The sequence below is a fragment of the Anolis sagrei genome, chromosome 11 (assembly GCF_037176765.1).
Source record: "Anolis sagrei isolate rAnoSag1 chromosome 11, rAnoSag1.mat, whole genome shotgun sequence".
NCBI classification, from domain to species: domain Eukaryota; kingdom Metazoa; phylum Chordata; class Lepidosauria; order Squamata; family Dactyloidae; genus Anolis; species Anolis sagrei.
Genome location: NC_090031.1, coordinates 14,955,112 through 14,979,021, shown reverse-complemented (window position 1 = coordinate 14,979,021; position 23,910 = coordinate 14,955,112). Strand labels below are relative to the sequence as shown.

General features: G+C 41.4%; 1 protein-coding gene across 2 annotated transcripts; it reads right to left on the bottom strand.

Moving 5' to 3' along the window:
* Positions 1-1,727: 1,727 nt before the first annotated feature.
* On the bottom strand, positions 1,728-23,013 carry NPDC1 (neural proliferation, differentiation and control 1). Of its 2 annotated transcripts, none has more exons than XM_060757307.2 (9): positions 22,876-23,013; positions 13,386-13,532; positions 11,694-11,774; positions 11,333-11,476; positions 9,056-9,122; positions 7,829-7,913; positions 7,643-7,722; positions 6,423-6,519; positions 1,728-4,639 (listed from the first exon to the last, which is right to left on the bottom strand). In XM_060757307.2, the coding sequence occupies exons 1-9, from the start codon at positions 22,940-22,942 to the stop codon at positions 4,547-4,549; spliced, it is 861 nt and encodes a 286-aa protein (XP_060613290.2). In that variant the 5' UTR covers positions 22,943-23,013; the 3' UTR covers positions 1,728-4,546. The 2 variants fall into 2 exon arrangements, with proteins under 2 accessions (XP_060613290.2, XP_060613291.2); XM_060757308.2 differs by having other exon boundaries at positions 11,333-11,470.
* Positions 23,014-23,910: the final 897 nt, after the last annotated feature.

The window sequence follows — 23,910 nt, the reverse complement described above, 5'->3', positions numbered from 1 at the left end:
CGGCCATAGATATGATAGGATTGAGAGGGAGATGATACCACTGAACCCTCAAAAGGGCCCTCCAGTCCATTTCAAAGCACCTTTCGATGCCTTTCTATGCTACTAGACATGTAACCCAAGGGTTATCTCTTATATCTCTCTTCTAAACGGTTATCTCTTTGCAAGGCGGGGAGGGAGGAAGCGCCAGCCCTGTTTGCACAACTGGGTTTGGTAAGAATTGGGTGTAGAAAGGGAAAACAGGAAAAGACGTTTTGGTTCCAGGAAGTAAGCAAGGTGCACATAAGAATAATATCAGCGCAGACACTTAAATCTGTGTTTGTGTGCAGAAACACAATGCAAAAAAGTGTGATTTGTTCCTGTCTTTGCATTTTTCTTTCTTCGCTGCCCAATTATAGACAGTGAGCCCCTTTCGTAAATTTCTTGGACTACAAAACCCATCACCAGCCTTCCCTCTGACCTAACATATTGCTACTGTAACATTGGATTACAACACCCATCACCCCCATTCATCAGCATTCTTTCCACCCAGCGTTTTTCTCCTGGAAGATTGAACTACAACACCCATTACCCCCTTTTCGTCAGCATTCTCTCAAACCCAGTGTGTTGCTCCTGGAAGATTGGACTACAACACCCATCATCCCATTCATCAGTACTCTCTCAAAACCAATGTGTTGCTCCTGGAACATTGGGCCACAAACACCCATCACCCCATCTGTCAGCATTCTCTCAAAACTAGTGTGCTGCTTCTGGAATATTGGATTACAATACCCATCACCCCTGATCATCGGCATTGCCTCATACCCAATGTGTTGCTCCTGGAAAATTGGACTACAACACCCATCACCCCATTCATCAGCATTCTCACAAACCCAATGTGTTGTCCTGAAAGTTTGGGACTGCAACACCCATCACCCCGCTCATAATCCTCACAAACCCAATGTGTTGTTCCTGGAAGATTGGGACTACAACACACATCATCCAGTTCATCAATCTTTTCTCCAATCCAGTGTGCTGCACCAGGAATATTGGACTGCAAAGTCCAGCATCCTGTCATTCCTGCTTAGGAATAGCATTCTTCATCTCCGTGATCTGCTCCAGAAGTTTTGGACTACAGCTCCCAACGTCCCCTTACTTCTGGTTGGGAATGGTCCTCTGCAGCTCATGCAATTACGTTGGACTACACTTCCCAGCATCTCTCTTTTGGAGAAAAATGCTTCCTTTTTGTCTCAAAACTTGGCTCTTTGGCACCACCTGCAGGTTGGAAGCAGAATTCTCCAAGCCCAATTGCAAACCATATAAAATATGTACTGTATAAAATGGAAGGGGATGATGCCGCTATTGGGAAGGAATTATAGTGAGGACATTGCATCCGAAATCAAAATTCCACTCAACAAGGAAAGGTAATCTGGAAATGATTGGAAATCCAGTCCGGGTTTTGCGGAAACCCTGAGCTCCCCAATGTACTGAACCTCCTGGCCAGGACCTTGGAGAGTTCACTTACGGCCTGGAATAAAACCCGGAATGGATTCCTTTGTTTACTGACTTGGGTTGATGCCATTTAAACTGCTCTGGGCATTAACTCTATGGTGTAAATCAGGCCTGGGCAAACTTGCCCAAGCCTGGTGTAAATGCACTCAGAATAGAGGGAAACATGTCTTAAAATACAATACAAATAGCAATTCATTTGTCCCTTTGGATGTAAATCAAAACCAAGCAGCCACAAAACATTTTGAAATCAGGTCATTTTAATAAAAGTTTGCGCTTCTGAAAGTGGTACTAAACGGAGTCCGTACAAGAATCGGTTCGGAGCGAAAGAGTGAAACATAAAGAAAAAAGAAACGAGAGGAACACCCCTCCCCCCAAATTAAAGCACAGCGTTGTCTTCCCTGCTTTCCCCCCTTTGCTAGTTGTGCAAAATCTGTGCACTGAAATGCATGCTTAGGGTAAATGTTGTTTTCGCTGCAGCCAGAGTAACACAAATAATAATAATAATAATAACAGTAGTAGTAGTCAAGCTTCCATTACAGCAGTGCTCCCTCTTGCACTGAATGCATAATGTTGCACGTTTGCACACTTATCTCCATGTGCTTTGCACAATCCTCCCTCGTGCTGACTTCACTCCGTTGCAACACACAAAAAGGTTGCACGTTTGCACACTTGTGTGCTTCCGTGCATTCTCAACACTCCTTCGTGTGCACTTAAAACCCACTGAAATGCATAAGTGTTTCACGTCTCCACACTCCTCTGTGCTTTTATGCACCCACAAAGGTAATGCACAAACTGCACATTTGCACATCCCCGTGTGCTTTCACGACACCCCTTCGTGCACACTGCACCGCAGTGCATAAGCCCTGCACGTTTACATGTTTCTCACATGCATTTTAAGTGCTCACACTTTGTTTTGCACACATCTGCAACCCTCCCACGGTAATACACAAACTGGACATTTGCACACTCCTGCGTGTTTTTGTGACACCCTCTCATGCACACTTCACTGCAGTGCATAAGCCTTGCACATTTGCACGTTTCTCTCACATGCACTCCTGTGCCTTTGTGCAAGTCAGGCACTCCATTGTGCACACTAACTAGAAAATGCATGGAAAACAGGGCATGCTTGCACACTCACACTTGGACACAAAACTTGTGCATCACTTCCTCGCACCAGAAAGCCACTACTCCACACTAGAATCACCATTAACGCCCGACAAAAGTCTTCCTGGGTCCCGGCCAATGTATTTTGGGGCTCAGGGGTTGCAGGATCGAGTCCCATCGTCCCCTTCAGCACTTGGTTGCTTAGGAACCAATTTAAAGTGATTTCGAATCCCAAAAAGCAAAGCAAAGGCGTTGGATCCATCTATTACAGCCAAGATGAGCTTCTCTTGTTTCCTGTTCAATGACTGATCAGAACCAACCCAGCTTCGTTTCCAACATTAGATCAATTTCCAACAAATGCCCCAGAAATAAATATATCCCAATCTCTCACTCTCTCTCCCTTGCCCAGCCAATTGTAAGGGATAATGGGAGCTACAATACTCAATACCAATAAAGGCTATGGATGTGACTTTAATATCTCTTTGGTTCCGTTCTGCTTTTCGCCACAAAGCAAAGTCCCAAGTTTTGTATTAAAAGGAGTTGGGCTTAGCACAGCCGGCTAAACTGCTAAGCTGCAGAAAATACTGCTGATTGAAAGGTTGGCAGTTCAAGCTCGGGTTGGGGTGAGCACCCACTGTCAGCCCCAGCTTCTGCCCACCTAGCAAATCGAAAACAGAAATGTGGGTAGATAAATAGGTACTGCTTTAAGCAGGGAGGTAATAAAAGGCGCCCATAAGAACTGGAAGGACATCTAAGGACAACAAAGCTCCTCAGCATAGAAGATGGAGCAACAGCACCTTCCTGTGGCCAGAGTTGAGCACAACTTCCAGATGCCGAAAATTGAAAATATGGGAAAAGCCTTTACTTCTGTTTATGTATTGTCTGTTCTTGTTAATTATATGTATAATGGCACTGAATGTTTGCCGTATATGTGTTCTGGAGCCTGCTCGGGGAGATAGGGCGGAATATAAATAAAGTATATTATGATGATGTCCAAAGTAGATTTGAATTGATACCACCATTGACGTTCGGACTAAACGCGGGAGAGGATTCACCGAGAAAAGAAACCAGCAACGTCGAATTGAGAATCCCATCAGCTCCAAACCAGTGAAGGATGATGGGAGTTGCAATATTATGATGAGTATTATAATTAATATGATTTATATCTTTTTCCTGCTTAATTTTGACCTACTAATCTACAAGGTAAACTGCAGAATTGTCCCGCAAAATTAAATTTACATGGGGAAAAGTGGGGGGAAACGGTTTGCAAAGAACCGGGAAATATAGTTTCCAGGAAACATAGGCAAAGATTTAATTTTATTCTATTATTACATGGAAGGAATCAATCTGATTGGTGTGCTGAGAGCTTTGCAAGGCATCTAATGCCAAAAGTGCGGAAGGAAGAGAGAGAGAAAGAGAAAAGCAACCATTGGATTTAAGTGATGATTTCTGCCAGGCTTACATATAATAATAATAATAATAATAATAATAATAATAATAGTAATAATAATAATAATAATAAAGTGTCATGATTACTATTATTATTATGTACATCAAAAGTGATACATAATATATATTATAATATATTATTATATATAATAATAATAATATATATTATTACTATTGTATATTTCCCTTTTAATGCACATTTGAAGCTCTCAGTCTCTGCAATGGAAAGCGGGTGAATTTGCCTCTAAATGTATTCCTCTGATTCCCCCAAAATCCTGATATTTCCTCCTCTTATTGCCCCCCACCCCAAAATCCCATTTCTTTTCTCTTTTTTTGCAGCCAAAGCGGGAGGATCGGAACCCAGAACCTAGAACCCAGAACCCGGACGTTTTGATGTTTTTTTCTCGCCAGCGGGATGGAATTAACCTCCAAGGGTTTGCTGCAAAGTTATTGGGGGGACGAAGAAGGAGGCCAGTCCTGCATTTCGGGGTCAAAGTTCGCTGAGTCACGGGTGCGGTTTGCGTGAAGGAGGAAGAGGAAGCGGTGGGTGCAAGGAAGCATCATCGAAAAGCGGGTTCTTCACTTCCATTTCGCCGGTCTGTCGTTTTGGGAGGAAAGGGTTGCAAAGGGAGGATGGAAAAGGGACAAAGATATGATTAATTGAATTCCAAATCTAGATCCGTCCGCGTGTTTGTTTGTTTCCCAAAAAATCCTCCCAGGGCTTGGCGGATCTGGACCAAACTTGGCACGGATCTCCCTCATGACCCAACTTAAAAGAATGATGGGTTTGGACTACAAGAACCACCCTCCTTGTGCCCAGAGCAAAGGGAAAGGACAGGAAGGATGTGCATTGGCTGTGGCTGTTTCCATCTGTGACATCACTGGGAAAAGAAAGGAAGGAAGTGGATTGGCTGTGGCTGGGAAACAGGTCAGCTGTTGCTAGGCAAAGTAGCTCACTGGGAAAGAAGGGAGGAAAGAAAAAGAAGGGAAAGGCAAAAAGGTATGGCAGGGAAGGAAGGAAGAGAAAGAAGGGAAGAGAAAGGAAAAGAAGGGAACAAAATGAAGAAAACAAGGGAGAAGGAAGGATGGGGTAGAAAGAAAAAGAAGGGAAGGGGAAAATAAGGAAAAGGAAGGAAGTAGGGTGACTTACTTACTTAACTTAGTAAGGTGAGGGAGGGAAGGAAAAGAAGGGAAGAGAAAGGAAATAAAGAAGAGAGAGAAGGTTGTGAAGGAAAGCAAGGAAAGAAAAAGAAAGGAATAGGAAGGGAAAGAAAGAAAAAGAAGGGAAGAGAAAGGAAAGGGGAAAAGGTATGGGAGGAAGGGAAGGAAAAGAAAAGAAAGAGGAAGACAGAGAGGAAAGAGAAAAAAGCAGGAAAAACAGGAAGAAAGGGAAAATGTATGCAGGTAAGGAAGTAGAGAAAGGAAGGGAAGAGAAAGGAAAGAAAAAGAAAGAAGAGGGGAAAGGGGTATGAGGGAAAGCAGGGGAGGGAGGAAGGAAGAAAAGGGAGGGAGGAATGAGGAAAAGCGAGGAAAGGTAAGGAAGAAAGAAAGGAGAGGAGGGAAAGGAATGAGGGAAAGGAAGGAAGGAAGGAAGGAAGAAGAGGGGGAAAGGAATGAAGAAAAGGGGAAGAAAGGAAGGAAGGAAGGAAGGAAGGAAGGAAGGAAGGAAGGAAGGGGAGGAGGAAGGGATATGAGGGAAAGCGAGGGAAGGAAGAAAGGAAGGAAGGAGAAGGGGGAGATGAATGAGGAAAAGCAAGGAAAAGAAGAAAGGAAGGAGGGAGGGATGTGTATGAGTGAAAGTGAGGGAAGGAAGGAAGGGAGGGAGGGAGGAAAGCAGGCAGGAAGGAAGGAGAAGGGGAGATGAATGAGAAAAAAGGGAAAGAAAAAAGAAGGAAGGAGGTAGGGAAAGCGAGGTAGGGAAGAAAGGAAGGAGAAGGGGAGATGAATGAGAAAAAACAAGGGAAAGAAAGAAAGAAAGAAGTATGAAGAAAAGCAAGAGAGGGAGAGAGGGAAGAAAGGAGAAGGGGAGATGAATGAGAAAAAAACAAGAGAAAGAAAAAAGAAAGAAAGAAAGAAGGAAGGAAGGAGGTATGAGGAAAAGCGAGGGAGGGAGGGAAGGACAGAAGGAAGGAAGGAGAAGGGGAGATGAATGAGAAAAAACAAGGGAAAGAAAAAAGAAGGGAGGGAGGGTGTATGAGGGAAAGGGAGGAAAGGAAGGAAGGACGGAAGGAGAGGAGGAATGAGGGAAGGAAGGAAGGATGGATGGAAGGAAGTGGAAGAGGAGGAAAGAGGGAATGGTATGAAGGAACCGCGATGACAGCCTGCCCAAGGAGCACTGCCAGGGAGAGGCAGGGATCCATTATCCCCTCAGAGCTACTCACGGGTGCCAATCCAGGGCATTCATAGACCGTGAAGTCGCCATCCTCATTCTCTTCGTCTGAAGAAGCCGATTCGGGGGGCTTGGTCTCCTCCTTCTGCCTGCGGATCGGGACCGAGGAGAGCTCTCAGTCTGAGAAGGTAGTGCCCAATCCAAGTCCCCCTTCTTTTTAAGGAATGGCGAGGAATTTGGAGGCAGGCTAACAGGGCCAGGTTTGCTATTTCTCTCCTCCAGAGGCCGAGAGAGTGTGACTTGCCCAAGGGATGAGTGGGATCCGGGCTCAAGTCTCCTAGAATTATAGTCTTATGCTCTAAAAATAAAATAGGCTCTTCTAAAGGAGACCCTGAGTATTTAGACTGGGTTTGCTTTGAGGCTGAGAGAGTGTGACCTTCCCAAGTGGGTTCCGTCACCATATAATATTATATAATACTTAATATAACACATTAAACATAATAATTAATATTTGCTATATCAATTATTATCTAATACATTAACTATAATAATTAATACAATATTAATTAATACAATAATTAATACAATAAATGTAATATACTAATAAGGTAAAGGTAAAGGTAGTCCCCTGACATTAAGTCCAGTCATGTCTGACTCTGGGGTGTGGTGCTCATCTCCATTTCTAAGCCGAAGAGCCAGCGTTGTCCGTAGACACCTCCAAGGTCATGTGGCCAGCATGACTGCATGGAGTGCCGTTTAACTTCCCGCTGGAGCAGTACCTATTCATCTACTCACATTTGCATGTTTTCGAACTGCTAGGTTGGCAGAAGCTAGGGCTGACAGCGGTAGCTCACGCTGCTTCCCGGAATCGAACCTGAGACCTTTCGATCAACAAGCTCAGCAGCTCAGTGCTTTACTATAATATAATATAATACCATATAATAATAATATAAGTAAAAATAATAAAATACAATAATAATAATATAATAATATAGTACAATAATAAAATATAATGATAATAATAGTAATAGCATAATATTTGCATGCTTACCACCATTGCTTCCTTATGAGGCTGAGAGAGTGTGATATAATAATATAGTATAGTAATAATAATAATAATAATAATAATAATAATAGGAGCATAAAATTTGCATGCTTGTCATCATTGCCTCCTTATGAGGCTGAGAGAGTGTGACTTTTAGCAGGGACCGTATTCGGTTTGAATGAATGGCTGTGCTCTTCCCCCGAAATGCAGCACATGCTAGAACTCACTTTTCGACGGAGAGCATCTGTTGCTTCTGGTGCTGATAGTGGAACATCTGGGCGCTTTGGGCCAGCTTCTTATCCCCAGGCTTTGAAAAGAAAGAGAGAATAAATAAATGCACACAGGACGGGATTTGTAGCGCATCAAGGACGCGCAGCAAAGCCAGCCTCCAAGGGATGTGGAAGACCTCGTACCGAAACGGCGTCGTAGGATGGCGGGCCAGGAACCCTCTGGGTCAGGTAGTCTGCCTTCTGGGCCAGACGCAGCTCCTTTTGCAGCCTTTGGGAGGAAGGACAGGCACAGAGTCACATGACTTAGCATGGCATTGCATGGCACTGCATGGCATTGCACAGCATTCCGGGTCAGCCTCCTTCCTAGGGCATCTTCTATAAAAACCCACAAAGACCCCTGGAGGAGTTCACTGGAACTGGGAAACCCACCCACCCACTTTCCCTGCACAGTGGGAAATTTACATATTCAAATACCAAAATTTACATATTCAAAATATACACTTTCGAACATTCAAATTTGCATGTTCAAAATATTAAAATTTTCAGAGTTGAATCTTCAAATCTGCATGGTCAGAATATTCAAATTCACACATTTGAATATTCAAATTTGCATCTTTGAATTTACATATTCAAATTTACATGTTGCAAACATTTAAATGTATATACTTTGCATGTTCAAAATATTAAAATTTTCAGAGTTGAATCTTCAAATTTGCATGGCCGGAATATTCAAATCCACATATTTGAATATTCAAATTTGCATCTTTGAATTTACATCTTCAAATTTACATGCTGAAAACATTCAAATGTATATACTTGACCATTTGAATTCACATCTTCAAATTTAGTCAAAATATTCAAGCTTACACATTTCAAAATATTTTTCAAGTTTACATATCCAAATATTTAAACGTATGGATTCAAAATACTAAACACTACATCTCCAAAATAGTCTCAAATTTACACAAATATCTGAATTTACATGTTCCAAATATTCAAATGTATATATTTGACTATTCAAATTCATTCAAATTTAGTCAAAATATTCAAGCTTACATATTCAAAATATTTTACATGTTTACATATCCAAATATTTAAACGTACGAATTTAAAATACTGAATGCTACATCTCCAAAACAGTCTCAGATTTACACAATCAAATATCTGAATTTCCATGTTCCAAATAATAAAATATATATTTTCAAATATTCAAATTTCCATGTTATTCAAATTTATATATTTGACCATTCAAATTTAGTAAAAATATTCACATTGACATGTTCAAAGTACTTGATTATTCAAATTTACATATTCATATCCTTCAAATTTATATGCCAAAATATCTAACAGAATTGAGTATTTACATTAACACATCTGAATATTCAAATGAGCCATCGATATGGACATTACCTGCACCAGCAAACGGCGGCCACCACCAAAGCTGCGATGCCTGCGGCTGTACAGACGACAATCATCCCTGCGAGGCGGAGGAAGGAGAAGGGAATTAAGGCTCTGGCCCAGATCCATCTGCTCAGATGTTGGGTTGGATCACAACTCCCATCGTCCCCCTAGACTGGCCAGGGAGACTGGGAATGGGGTTATTCTGATGGTGGCTTTTTAGGAATAATAATGATTGTGATATTTGTGAGACTGAGAGATATTATTATGATAATAATAATAATAATAATCATCATCATAATAATATGATATATTCTATTACTCCCATAATCCCCCTAGATTGGTCTGGTATTGTACTGGGAACAATAGTATTAAATGGGATTATTCTGATGGCTGTTTTTTTAAAAATAAATAAATAAGAGAAATAATAATTGTGCTCTTTGTGAGACTGATATTTCTACATTATTATTATATTACATTATTTATTTATTTACGACATTTATATGCCGCCTTTCTCACCCCGAAGGGGACTCAGAGCAGCTTACAAGATATATATACATACAATATATTATATTATTTGCATAGTACAATACCAGTATTAAATATTACTATATTGTACTATACCATTATATTGCAATATTATTAGTAACATTACATGTAATATAAATACATAATTATAATATCATCTTATTAGTAGTATTATATATTATAATATATTAGTAATATATATATTTCTAGCTTGGGCACCCAGCGATGCCCGGGTCATTTGGGGTGTTTGTTTTGGGGTGTTTGGCATTAGGAAAAAGCCAGAATGTGATTGCGTTTTTTATTAATGCTCCCATTACAAAATACGTAAAAATGTGGGTGAACTACAATTCCCAGAATCGTGGGTCAATCCTCCTCAAATCAGGCCTATATGTACAGTTGGCCATGTTGGTCCAGATCATTCGTCAACTGGGTTCAGTGCTCTAAGGATAAGGGTGAACTACAACTCCCAGATTACCAGAACAATCACCCCCAAACCCAGCCAGTATTTACAGTTGGCTATGTTGGGTCTGTCTGCCAAGTTTGGTCCAGATCTGTCGTTGACTGGGTTCAGTGCTATCTGGATAAGGGTGAACTACAACTCCCAGATTACCAGGTCAATCACTCCTAAACCAAGCCAGTATTTACAGTATTTACAGTTGGCTATGTTGGGTCTGTGTGCCAAGTGTGGTCCAGATCAGTTGTCGACTGGGTTCAGTGCTATCTGGATAAGGGTGAACTACAACTCCCAGATTACCAGGACCATCACCCCCAAACCCAGCCAGTATTTACAGTTGGCTATGTTGGGTCTGTCTGCCAAGTTTGGTCCAGATCTGTCGTTGACTGGGTTCAGTGCTGTCTGGATAAGGGTGAACTACAACTCCCAGATTACCAGGTCAATCACTCCTAAACCAAGCCAGTATTTACAGTTGGCTATGTTGGGTCTGTGTGCCAAGTGTGGTCCAGATCTGTTGTCGACTGGGTTCAGTGTTATCTGGATAAGGGTGAACTACAACTCCCAGATTACCACGACCATCACCCCCAAACCCAGCCAGTATTTACAGTTGGTCAGGTTGGGTCTGTGTGCCAAATGTGGTCCAGATCTGTCATTAGCTGGGTTGAGTACTCTCAAGATGCGGGTGAACTACACCTCCCAAAATCAAGGTCATTTCCCCGAAATCCCTGAAGTATGTTCAGTTGGTAATGGGGCTTCTCTGTGCCAAGTTTGGTCCATTGTCGGACTCCTCCAGACTGTGTTTGCTGTGTGCCATGGGAAAGGGTAGGAAAGGGTGGAGGGAGAGGCAGTGGGCGGGGTCATGCAAATTCCACACAAGGAACCCTGGAATACCTCCTTTTGGTGGAGGAAACACAGTCATATCTAGGATGAAAGTGTCCTGGAATGAGAGCATTCCTTAGGTGGTGGGCCGTAGTGTTTGGGGAGGACATTGGCAGTGTTTGGGCTACGTGTTTATGGTGCTCGCTCTAACCTGTAATGTAAGTGGAGGGAGTGCTTTTGGAGGCTTCTCAGTACTTCGAATTATAGCCTGTCTGTGTAAGTGGACACCTCTGCCACATTCACACCTATTTTATTATGTGTATAGATAGATAGATAAATAGATAGATAGATAGATAGATAGATAGATAATAGGTAATATAATCAATATAATATTGTATATAATTCGCACACACATTTTTTTCTTCTGATTATTATTACTAATTGGAGATTTTCGGGGCTGGACCCCAAGCCGAGAGAGTGTGACTCACCCAGGATGAGAGCATCGTTGGAGGACAGTCGGGGCGATTCCACCGGAGAGCTTTCGACGGGTGCCGTGGGGGCAGGACTTCCCTTCCGGCTCTTCTGCGCGCCGACCCTGGAGGGCGGGCCCCTGGGAGTTGTAGTTCCTGTCCCTCCGAAACACAATCGTAGTGGGGAGAGATGGAGAAAGCAAAGGAAGGAAGAATCCATGTCTGAGTTAGTTACTTACAGAACATAATATAGATATAACATATTGCTGCTCTGGAACACATCTCTTAAGAGAGCTCTGAATAAAGGCCCCATTATTATTATTAATATCATGAATATTCAATATATTATTATTATTATTATTATTCATAATAATCTTACCATTTTGGCGCAGGTGGATCTGGCTGGCGGCATTCGCCACCAGATCAATTTCTTCCTCTAGGTTGGGTAGCGAAGCTCGCACTAAAACCCAAAACGGACAAGGGGTCAAGAAGATTATATATATTTAAGCATCACACAACGATCAAATATATTAAACAAATCTATTTATTTTGTGACATAACAAAAATATCACGTTTAAAAGAATTTAGCATTGTTGAGCTGAATCAAAGGGTGGAAAGGTCATCTAGTCCAGCCCAACCCTTTGTCCATTATGCATGGAGATACAACTAAAGTCCTAGTGACATCCAGCCATAGATATGACAGATAGATAGATACGATTGAGACAGATATCTGTATATGACATCTATATAACCCTAGAGTTGGAAGACAAGGGCCATCCAGTCCAACCCCTTCTGCTATAAAGGAAGACACTAACCAAAGCCCCCCGACAGATGGACATCTAGCCATGGATAGAAAGATAGACAGATATGATTTGTGTGTTTTTATATATGATAGCTATAACACAGAATCATAGATAGATAGATGTGATGGAGATAGAGCTGTATATAATAGAGAATCTTAGATTTGGAAGGGACCTTTGGAGGTCATATAATCCAACCCCTTTTGCTATGAAGGAAGGCACCAACCAAACCAACCTGACAGATGGCCATCTAGCCATAGATATGATAGAGATAGATATCTATATATGACAGAGAATCCTAGAGTTGGAAGGGACCTTTAAAGGCCATCCAATCCAACCCCCTCTGCAACCAAGGAGGCAACAATCAAACCCTCCCAACAGATGGCCATCTAACAATAGATAGATAGATAGATAGATAGATAGAATTGAGATAGATATATGTATAAGATAGATATATAATCCCAGAGTTGAAAGGGACCCCCAAGAGCCATCCAGTCCAATTCCTTCTCCCATAAAGGAAGGCACCAAATAAATCCTCCCAACAGATGGCCATCTAACTATAGATATGATAGACATAGATAAATACAATTGAGATAGATATATGTATATGATAGATATATAATTCTAGAGTTAAAAGGGACCCCCAAGGGCCATCTAATCCAACCCCTTCTGCCACAAAACAAGGCACGAACCAAACCCTCCCAACAGATGGCCTTCTAACCATAGAGAAAGATAGATAGATAAAATTGAGATGATGAAAATAATAATAATAATAACTTTATTTATACTACCATCTCCCCAAGGGACTCGGAGCAGCTTACATGAGGCCAAGACCAACAACACATCAAAAACAACAAGCAGTAATAAAATAACAAGCAATAAACAATTAATATAGCTCACAAGTAGACAATAAACACAAGATATATATATATATATATATATATATATATATATATATATATATATATATAAAAAATCCTAGTGGTGAAAGGGACCCCCAAGGGCCATCCAATCCAACCCCTTCTGCCACAAAGCAAGGCACGAATCAAAACTTCCCGATAGATGGCCATCCAGCCATAGATATGATAGATAGGATTGCGAGACAGAGAGATCTGTATTGATATATAGTGTTGGAAGGGACCCCTGAAGGTCACCTAGTCCAGCCCAACTCTTCAACCAGGCTGGAAGGCACTACTAAACCTCTCCCAACAGAGGGACATCCAGCCAGCCTCTGAGTAAAGAGAAGACTCTAAGGAGAAATGGGTTGCTACCTGCGGCGGCCATTGCGGGGGTCTTCGGGGTGCATCTCCCCTCTGCATCCTCTGTGAACTGGGGCAGGCAGGGGCCGCAGGCGCCAGACCCGGGCAGGCAGAACTCCCTCCGCTGTAGGGTGCAATCCAGGTTCCGGGGGCAGGAATCTGAACAAAGACAGAGGAATAATGGCATATTTATTATATTCGACATTATTGCAAAACCCTACCTTGCGGGAATGCTGTGCCTATGGGTTTCAACAGAAACAGGGTTCAGACTGCATGGCCTTTGGGGATCCCAAAATGTACGTTTAATAGTTTTTTAGTGTATGCATTTAATAGTCATGTTTTTAATCAATGTATTTAACTACATTTATATTATTCTCACCATCAGTATTCTTTTAATATATGTATTTAATGGTCTTATGTGGTATCTATGTATTTTATCTATGCATTATTATTATTATTATTGGTCTTTTAATGCATGTGTTATGTCTATGTTTTGATACATGGATCTGAACTATGCATTATTATTATTATTATTATCATCATTATTATTATTAGTCTCTTAATGTATGTGCTTAATGGCCTTATGTTGTATCTATGCATTTTAATTATGCATTATTATTATTAGCCTCATATGTGTTTAATGGTGTTTTGATCTATAGATTTTAGCTATATTATTATTTTAATACTAGCTTGGTTACCCAGGGTAAACTACAATTCCACTAGGGTGGGTCAGTTCCCTCAAACCTCTCCAGTAGGTTGACTTAGTCATGGGGTTTCTATGTGCCAAGCTTGGACCAAGTCCATAACTGGTGAAGATCACAGTTTCTCTGGTTGCGAGTGAACTACAACTCCCAGAAAGGAAGGTCAGTTTCCCCCAAACCCCTAAAGTAATCACATTTCGGCATATCAGGTGTGTGTGCCAGATCCATTGGTGTTTGGGGTCACAGTGCTCTCTGGATGTAGGTGAACTACAACTCCCTCAAATCAAGGTGAATTTTCCCCAAAGACCTCCATGGGGTCATGAGGTGTGCCAAGTTTGGTCCATCTCCCTCTTTGGTAGAGTTCAGAGTGGTCCTTGATTGGAGGTGAACTATAAATCCCAGTACCCACAACTCCAAAATGTCCAGGTCAATTCCCCATAAAACCCATCAGTATTCAAATTTGGGCATATCGAGTATGCAGGCCAAGTTTGGTCCAGATCCATCATTGTTTGGGTTCATAGTGCGCTCTGGATGTAGGTGAACTACAACTCCTATAAATCCCTCCAAAGACCTTGTTTTGTTGGTCATGGGGATTCTGCTTGCCAAGTTAGTTCGAGGTCCACTGCTGGAGTTCAGAGTGCTCTTAGATTGCAGGTGAACTATACATCCCAGTACCTACAACTCCCATAAATCGTGTTGAATTCTCCCCAAACCTCTCTAGTATATTCAGTTGGTGATCAAGTCCTCTGTTTGCTGTGTGCCATAGAAAAGAATTGGAAAGGGTTAAGGGAGAGGCAGTGGGTGGGGTCATGCGAATTCCACACCAATTGAGAGAGTCAGAAGTACTGGGGTGTCTGTGGTGGAGGAAACACATACAATTTTGGATGATACTGTCCCCATATGAAAGCCTTCACTTGGGTGGTGGGCAGTGTGGTGTTGATGGAGGACACTGGCAGGGCTCTTGGACATGTTTATATCGCTCACTATAACCTGCAGTGTCATTGGAGGGAGGGCCAATGGTTTCTCCTGAGTAGTGGGAGCTATAGTTCTCTGTGGAAGTGGACATGCCTGTCACACACAAACATATTTTCACTTTTATTATGTGTATAGATAGATAGATAGATAGATAGATAGATAGATAGATAGATATGCCATTAATGGTCTTATATTTTGATCTATGGATTTCAACTATGTATTATTATTATTATTATTATTATTATTATTATTATTATTAGTTTGAATTGTGCTCTGCCATTAAAAAAGCCCATTGGGTTGACATTCTCTCAGCCTCATTGGTTAGAAACAACTCCAAGGTACACTGCTACGGCAATACAATGCATTTTCATAAAGGACAAAAAAAAAAGAGGCCTTATATAACCAGGAAAGATAAACCCGATTCTATTTGCACAGAGAGCGAGGATTGAGAGAAAGCCGACGGGAGAGTTACAGCTGGAGAAAAACAGGCCTCTTTCGCATCCGCCCTTCCGCCTTTTGTTCCTAAGGAAATGCCCAAATCCAAGGCCAGGAAAATTGAATAATCCAGGAAAATGGATCCTGTGCCATTCTAATAATATAATATAATATATTGCATGTACATATATTATTTATAATATTATAATGTAATGCAATATAATACTACTACTACTACTAATAATAATAATATATTATTATATATTTATATTACATGTATTACTAATAATATTACAATATAATGGTACAGTACAATATAGTAATATTCAATACTGATATTGTGCAATGCTAATAATAGAATATATTGTATTTATACATATCTTGTAACCTGCTCTGAGTCCCTTTCGGGGTAAGAAGGCCGGCATATAAATGTTGTAAATAAATAAATATTAAAGTCATTCTCCCCCAACTATGATTATTTAAAACTCAATATATTAAAAACACATGATATATTTTAGCACTTCTATGTTTTTGTTATATTTGGTGGCATGCAGGATCTGGAATTGAATGCAGACTCTGGAGGCTTTGAAGCAGAGGCTGGATAACCATCTGTCGGGAAGGATCGGATGGTGTCCTTCCCTCATGGCTGGCCTGGATGTCCCTTTGGGGACCCCTTCCAAGTCTAGGATTAAATATCTATCACCTCTCTCAATCATATTTATCATATACATGGATGGATGGCTGTCTGTCAGGAGGGCTTGAATGGTGTCCCTGTATTGCAGAAGGGGGCTGGGCTGGATGGCCCCTTGGGGTCCCTCTGAAGGAGAAGTTCCTGTCATTCTTGCTCCACAGCGGGTGCTGTCGCCCTCCCTGTCCCAGGCGCCACGTCAGCCGTCTGGCAGGCAAACAGACACACCTGGCCTGCAGGTGAGTTCCAAGCACACGGTCCTTCTGGCAAGTTGGCTTGGGCCCCAGAAGGACACAAATAATCACTACACACATACACATATATTCACACACATATATGCATACTCATATACTCAGACATACACAAACATACACATAGACACAGACATATATAGACAGACCGATGTATAAACACCCACACATACATTCACATTTAAATATTCCTACACACTTATATACATAAAAATACACACACACACACACAAATATATACATATAAACATACACATATTCACATATACATATAAACAGACATATAAATACACACACATATTCACACACACATATATGTATATAAACATACAGATATTCACACATACATTTAGACAGACATATAAATACACACACATACAGGAAGACATATAAATACATACAGATATATACATATATACATACACACACACATATATATATTCACACACATATATACGGACATATAAATACAAACACAAATACACACACACACATTTACAGACAGATACATACACATACACACACATATATACAGAAACACACAAATACATACACACATGTGAAAATATACATACACATATATACAGACAGACATGTATACATACACATATATACAGGTACACATACACATAGGTAAAATATACATAAACATATATACAAATATGTACATACACACACATATATACATAAGCATAAACACACAAACATAAAACTACACATATACATATATATGAATAAACACACGCACACTAATACATATATCTGTAGATTACACACACACATATATATGCATACCACACACACACACACACACAGAATTCTAGAATTGGAAAGGACCCCAAAGAGGGTCCTTCTGCCGGGAAGGACACCAACCAAGCCCTCTTGACAGATGGCCAGTCAGGCATAGATATGATTGAGAGAGAGATGGAAGAGACATATATGATCGAACTCTAGAGTTGGAAGGTAATCCCAACGGCCATCCAATCTAATCCCATTCTGCTGTGATAGAAGAGCTCTGTCCGATCCCTCCTGACAGATGGTCATACAGCCAGGAAGCTCTGAATATCAAGAGGCTCGTCCTAATATTTAGGTGGAATCCTGCCATTATTATTAATAATTACTAATTACTATGAACTACATTATTATTATTATTATTATTACTATTATTATTATGGTGCCCTGCCAAACTATATCTCCCAGGATGCTCATAACACTGAGCCAATGCAATTAAGGCAAGATCAAGCTGCATTCATTCTACAGTGTAGATGTGGGCTGTCCCTGCTCCTCCTCTTTATTGTTGTTGTTGTATTCGTCCTTGGTTTGGGGCCCTGTGCTAGAAATCCCAGTGTCCAGCAGGCCCCTCCCCTTTGGAGGGAACAGGATGCTGGGATTTATAGGGCAAACCCTTGGCTCCGGGATTATGACCGTTTCAGGAGATGAGAAGATTAAGGGATTAGCCAGAAAGGCCTGGCAAAAGCCAGGAGAGAGAGAAAAGAGAGAAGGGAAAAAGGAAGGAAGGCGAACAGAAAAGGAGGAAGGAAGGAGGAAGGAAGAAGAACAGAAAAGGGAGGCCGGAAGGAAGGAAGGAAGGAAGGAAGGAGAACAGAAAAGTGAAGAAGGAAGGGATGAAGAAAGGAAGGGAGGGAGGGAAGTGAACAGAAAAGGGAGGAATGAAGGTTGGAAGGGAGGGAGGGAGGGAAGGAAGGAAGGAAGGCGAACAGAATAGGGAGGAAGGAAGGGATGAAGAAAGGGAGGGAGGGAGAAAGGAAAGAAAGGCGGGAACGAAGGAAGGAAGGCAAACAGAAAAGGGAGGAAGGAAGGGATGAAGTAAGGGAGGGTGAGGGAGGGAGGAAGGAAGGAAGGAAAGGAGGAAGAAAAGAAGGAAGGAAAGGAGGGAGGGAGGAGGGAACGACGGAAGGAAGGAAAGGAGGAAGGAAGGAAGGAAGGAAGGAAGGAAGGAAGGGAGGAAGGGAGGAGGAGGGAACGACGGAAGGAAGGAAAGGAGGGAGGGAGGAGAAAACGAAGGAAGGAAGGAAAGGAGGAAGGAAAGGAGGGAGGGAGGAGGGAAGGAAGGAAGGCGAACAGAAAAGGGAGGAAGGAAGGGATGAAGAAAGGAAGGGAGGGAGGGAGGAAGGGAGGGAGAAAGGAAAGGACGGAAGAGGGAACGAAGGAAGGAAGGCGAACAAGGAAGGAAGGGAGGAAGGGATGAAGAAAGGAAGGTGGGAGGGAGGAGGGTACGAAGGAAGGAAGGTGAACAGAAAAGGGAGGAAGGAAGGGAGGGAGGGAGGGAAGGAAGAGGGGAATAAGGGAAGGAGGAAGGGAATATTAAAAAAAACAAGGATGGAAGGAGACAAGAAAGGGAAGAAAGGGGGACGCACTGCAGCTCAGTAAACACAACAGTCCTGTAAGGTGGGCCAGGCCTGGGTTCTTACATTGCAGATAGACGGCAGGCGGGCTAGAAAATGGGGAGGTTCAAGGAATCTCATTCATTAGTATATGCAAATGTGCCCAAATCGAGAATAATCCTGGTCCCACCCAAAAAAGGGGAAGCCAAATTGAAGTCTTACTATATTATTTGGTATTATATAATACTAAGCCCGATTGTCTCTCTCGATCGAAATGCAAAGCGGCTCTCACAACATTGAGGAATTAGACGAAGGATATGCAAACACAATCCAATGTTTGTCGATTCAATCCATATTACAAACAACTAAAGCTTCCAAGCCTGGTGACTTTCTTTGCTCTCTGATCCCATTTGGTAAAGGCTTCCAAGGGAAAGGAAAGGAAAGGGAAGGGAAGGAGGAAGGGAAGGGAGGAAAGGTGGGATGGGAAGGGAAGAAGGGAAGGGAAAGGAGAAAAGAAGGAAGGGAAGGGAAGGGAAGGGAAAAGGGAAAGGAGGGGAGGAGGGAAGGGAGGGGAAGGGAAGGAGGGAAGGGAGGAAAGGAGGGAGGAAAGGGAAGGGAAAAGGGAAAGGAGGGGAGGAGGGAGGGGAAGGGAGTAAAGGGAAGGAGGGAAGGGAGGAAAGGAGGGAAAGGAGGGAGGAAAGGGAAGGGAAAGGAGGGGAGGAGGAAATGGAAGGGAAGGGAAGGAGGGAGGGAGGAAGATAGGGAGGGAAGTAAAGGGAAGGAAAAGGGAAGGAGGAAGGAAGGAAGGAAAAGAAGGGATAGAAGGAAGGGAAGGAAGAAAGGGAGTAGGGGGGTGGTAGGGGAGGAAGGAAGGAAAGGAGGAAGGAAATGGAAAGGAAAGGAAAGGAAGGAAGGAAGGGAAGTGAAGAATAGAAGGGAAGAAAGGAAGGAGAGAAAGGAAGGAAGAGGAAGGGAGGGAGGGAAAGAAAAGGGAGAGGAAGGGTCTGCAAACAGCACCTTTCTCCATTAAAATAATAATAATAATAATCATCATCATCATCCTATGGTTATTTACATGATGCCATAAAAAGAAATGCTCATTGGATTATGCACATTTCTACATAATAATAATAATAATAATAATTATTATTATTATTATTATTATTATTATTATTATTATTATTATCATCATCATCCTGTGATTATTTGCATGGTGCCATATCAATAAATGATACTTATGCAAATTGTATATTATGATGACGGTTATTATTCCTGTGGGTATTTACATGGTGGAATATCAATAACTGATACTAATGTTAATCGTATTAGGCACATTTCTCCAATAATAAATAACATAATAATAATAATAATAATAATAATAATAATAATAATATTTTCTTCATATCATACAGCAGCATGGGAACTTAGCACATTGCCACAGACATCATTTACCATATTCCTAATTAGGCAATCATTTTGATGAGCTATCCCTCCCCCCCCCCCCCCGGTCAAGAACAGCAGTATTGATCATGTGGATCTCCGTGTCTCCGCATACTGCCATATGGGTTAATGATACGACACTCATTAATAAATTACAATAAGCAATGATGTTATTACATATGCAGTAATAATAACAACAATAATCATAATACCTGGTATAGTGAAGGTTATGCATAAGGCACCATATTGAAATCAATTAGAAAAGGGGGGGGGGAGACTATAAATATAATGGCTTCCCAGCAGACTTTTGGCCAAGGCCCAAAGGCAGAGGGGGCTGTTGGGATGGGTTTAATGGCATTTTAAACATGAAACAGAGATGCAAATGGGGGAAGAGGCCTGCCATTAAGGCATAGATAGATAGATAGATAGATAGATAGATAGATAGATAGATAGATAGATAGATGAACGATTTGGGAGAGGGGCAAATTGAGGCCCAGCCCAGAGAGAAGCAGGATTGGAGATAGAAGGATAATGTCAGGAAAGCCTACCCGAGGGAGGGTAGGAAAGAAGATTAATAATAATAATAATAATAATAATAATAATAATAATAATAAAGTAATAATAGTGAGAAAGGGCTTAATGATGATGATGACAGGGAACCCTAACTTTGGTGTGTGTGTGTGTGTGTGACAAGGATGTCTAGAAAAGGAGAAGTGCAACAGTAATAATAATAATAAAAATAATAAGCCTAATTTGGAAAAGGATAAGAGAGAAGGAGGTGGTTATTATTATTATTATTATTATTATTATTATTACTATTATTGATTATGATGATGTCAAGGAAGCTAATGCAATCCTAGTGGGAGCCTAGGAGAGGAGAAGGGGCCTATGAAGAATCGTAATAACAATAACTATAATAACGATGTCAAGGAAGCTTAGCTTGTGGGGGAGGTAGGAAAGGAGAAGAGGTTTATAAATAATAATAATAATAATAATAATAATAATGACGATGATGTCAGGGAAGCCTAGCTGGGGAGGCTAGGAAAGAAGAAGAGGCTTATTATTATTATTATTATTATTAATAATAATAATAATAATAATAATAATGGTGGTGATGATGATGATGTCAGGGAAGCCTAGCTTGGAAGGGGGTTAGGAAAGGAAAAGAGGCTCATTAATAGTAGTAGTAGTAACAACAACAACAATAATGTCAACAACAACAACAACAACAACGTCAGGGAAGCCTAGTTTGGGGGGTGGCTAGGAAAGAAGAAGAGGCTCATTAATGATGATGATGTCAGGGAAGCCTAGGTTGGGGGGCTAGGAATGGAGATGAGGCTCATTAATATTAATATTACTAATAATAATAATAATGCCAGGGAAGCCTAGGTTGGGGGGCTAGGAAAGAAGAGGCTCAATAATAATAATAATAATAATAATAATATCAGGGAAGCCCAGCTTGGGGGGCTAGGAAAGAAGAGGCTCATTAATAATAATAATAATAATAATAATAATAATAATAATAATATCAGGGAAGCCCAGCTTGGGGGGCTAGGAAAGAAGAGGCTCGTTAATAATAATAATAATATTAATATCAGGGAAGCCCAGCTTGGGGGGGCTAGGAAAGAAGAGACTCGTTAATAATAATAATAATAATATCAGGGAAGCCTAGCTTGGGGGGGGGGGGCTAGGAAAGATAATAATAATAATAATATCAGGGAAGCCTAGCTTGGGGGGCTAGGAAAGAAGAGGCTCGTTAATAATAATAATAATATTAATATCAGGGAAGCCTAGCTTGGGGGGGCTAGGAAAGAAGAGACTCGTTAATAATAAAAATAATATCAGGGAAGCCCAGCTTGGGGGGGCTAGGAAAGAAGAGACTCGTTAATAATAATAATAATAATAATATCAGGGAAGCCTAGCTTGGGGGGGGGCTAGGAAAGAAGAGGCTCGTTAATAATAATAATATTAATAACAGGGAAGCCTAGCTTGGGGGGCTAGGAAAGAAGAGGCTCGTTAATAATAATAATAATAATAATATCAGGGAAGCCCAGCTTGGGAGGGCTAGGAAAGAAGAGGCTCATTAATAATAATAATAATAATAATAATAATAATAATAATAATGTCAAGGGAGCCTAGCTTAGGGGGACTAAAAAGAAGAGGTCAATTAATAATAATAATAGTAATAATAATAACGTCAAGGAAGCCTAGCTGGGGGGGGGGCTAAAAATAAGAGGCCAATTAATAATAATAATAATAATAATAATAATAATGATGATGTCAGGGAGGCCTAGCTTGGGGGGCGGGGGCTAGTAATAATAATAATAATAATAATAATAATATGAAAGCCTAAAATATTATTGTTTCAAATAAATAAATAAATACCTGGGGGGGGGGGCTAGGAAAGAAGAGACTCAATAATAATAATAATAATATAGACGCCTAGCTTGGGGGAAGGAAAGGAGAATAGGCATAATAATAATAATAATAATAATAATAATAATAATAATAATAATAATATAGAAGCCTGGCTGGGGAGGCTAGGAAAGGAGGAGAAGCTCATAAATAATAATAATAATAATAATAATAATAATAATAGTGTCAGGGAAGCCTAGCTTGTTGGGGCTAAGAGAGGAGAAGGGCAATAAGAATAAGGATGGTATTCACCGAAGGGGGCGGCCAGGAAGGCCCCCGCCAAGGGCAGCCAGAGCAGCAGGAGGGCGGCCTTCTTCATCCTCCTCCTCCTCCTCCTCCGGGAAGCGCATCTCCCCTTCTGCACCGGCAGGGGGACGGAGGGGCGGGGCCACGAGGGGAGGGGGCGCGGCCAGGGGGACAGGCCCGGCCAATAGCGGCGCCGCTCGCTGAGCCAGGCTCCGCCCGTCCCGCCCACCTGGCCTGGCAGAAAGGACGCAGGTACGCAGGCGGAGGGAAAGGCATGGGCGAGGCCCCACTGCGCCTGCGCAGGCGCCTCTTCGCCTTAAAGGCGTATCCCCTTTTAATTCATAGGTCCTGCTCAACTCATAAAGGAAGGCATCATTCGATCCCTCCCGACAGATGGCCAATAAGGAAATTCCACTCTCTTCCAAAGCAGTCTTTATTCCTTTCCCGTTGGAAGGAGTATGACAGGTAATATTACTAATAATATTGCAGCCATAGTTATATTATATATACCACTACGACTGCAAATTGGATGTTGTTATTGGTGAGATGTCAAGACTAAAGATAGACATTCTGGGGGTCAGCGAACTGAAATGGACTGGAATGGGCCACTTCACATCAGATGACCACCAGATCTACTACTGCGGACAAGAGGAACATCGAAGAAATGGAGTAGGTTTCATAATTAATAAGAAATTCGCTAAAGCAGTGCTTGGATACAACCCAAAAAATGACAGAATGATCTCAGTTCGAGTACAAGGAAAGCCTTTCAACATCACAGTGATCCAAATATACGCCCCAACCACAGCTGCTGAAGAAGCAGAAGTAGATCAGTTCTATGAGGATCTGCAGGACCTACTGGATAATACACCAAAAAGAGACATTATTTTCATTACAGGAGACTGGAATGCCAAGGTGGGAAGTCAAATGACAACTGGGATCACAGGCAAGCATGGTCTGGGAGAATAAAATGAAGCGGGACGCAGGCTGATAGAATTTTGCCAGGAGAACTCACTGTGTATAACAAACACTCTCTTCCAACAA

Coding starts and splice junctions, on each gene's coding strand:
- NPDC1 (XM_060757307.2), bottom strand. CDS start 22,942: ATGAAGAAGGCCGCCCTCCTGCTGCTCTGGCTGCCCTTGGCGGGGGCC. Junction 13,533..22,875: donor CTTCCTGGCCGCCCCCTTCG/GTGAATACCATC, acceptor GTCTTTGTTCAG/ATTCCTGCCCCCGGAACCTG. Junction 4,640..6,422: donor AATGCCCTGGATTGGCACCC/GTGAGTAGCTCT, acceptor CCAAAACGACAG/ACCGGCGAAATGGAAGTGAA.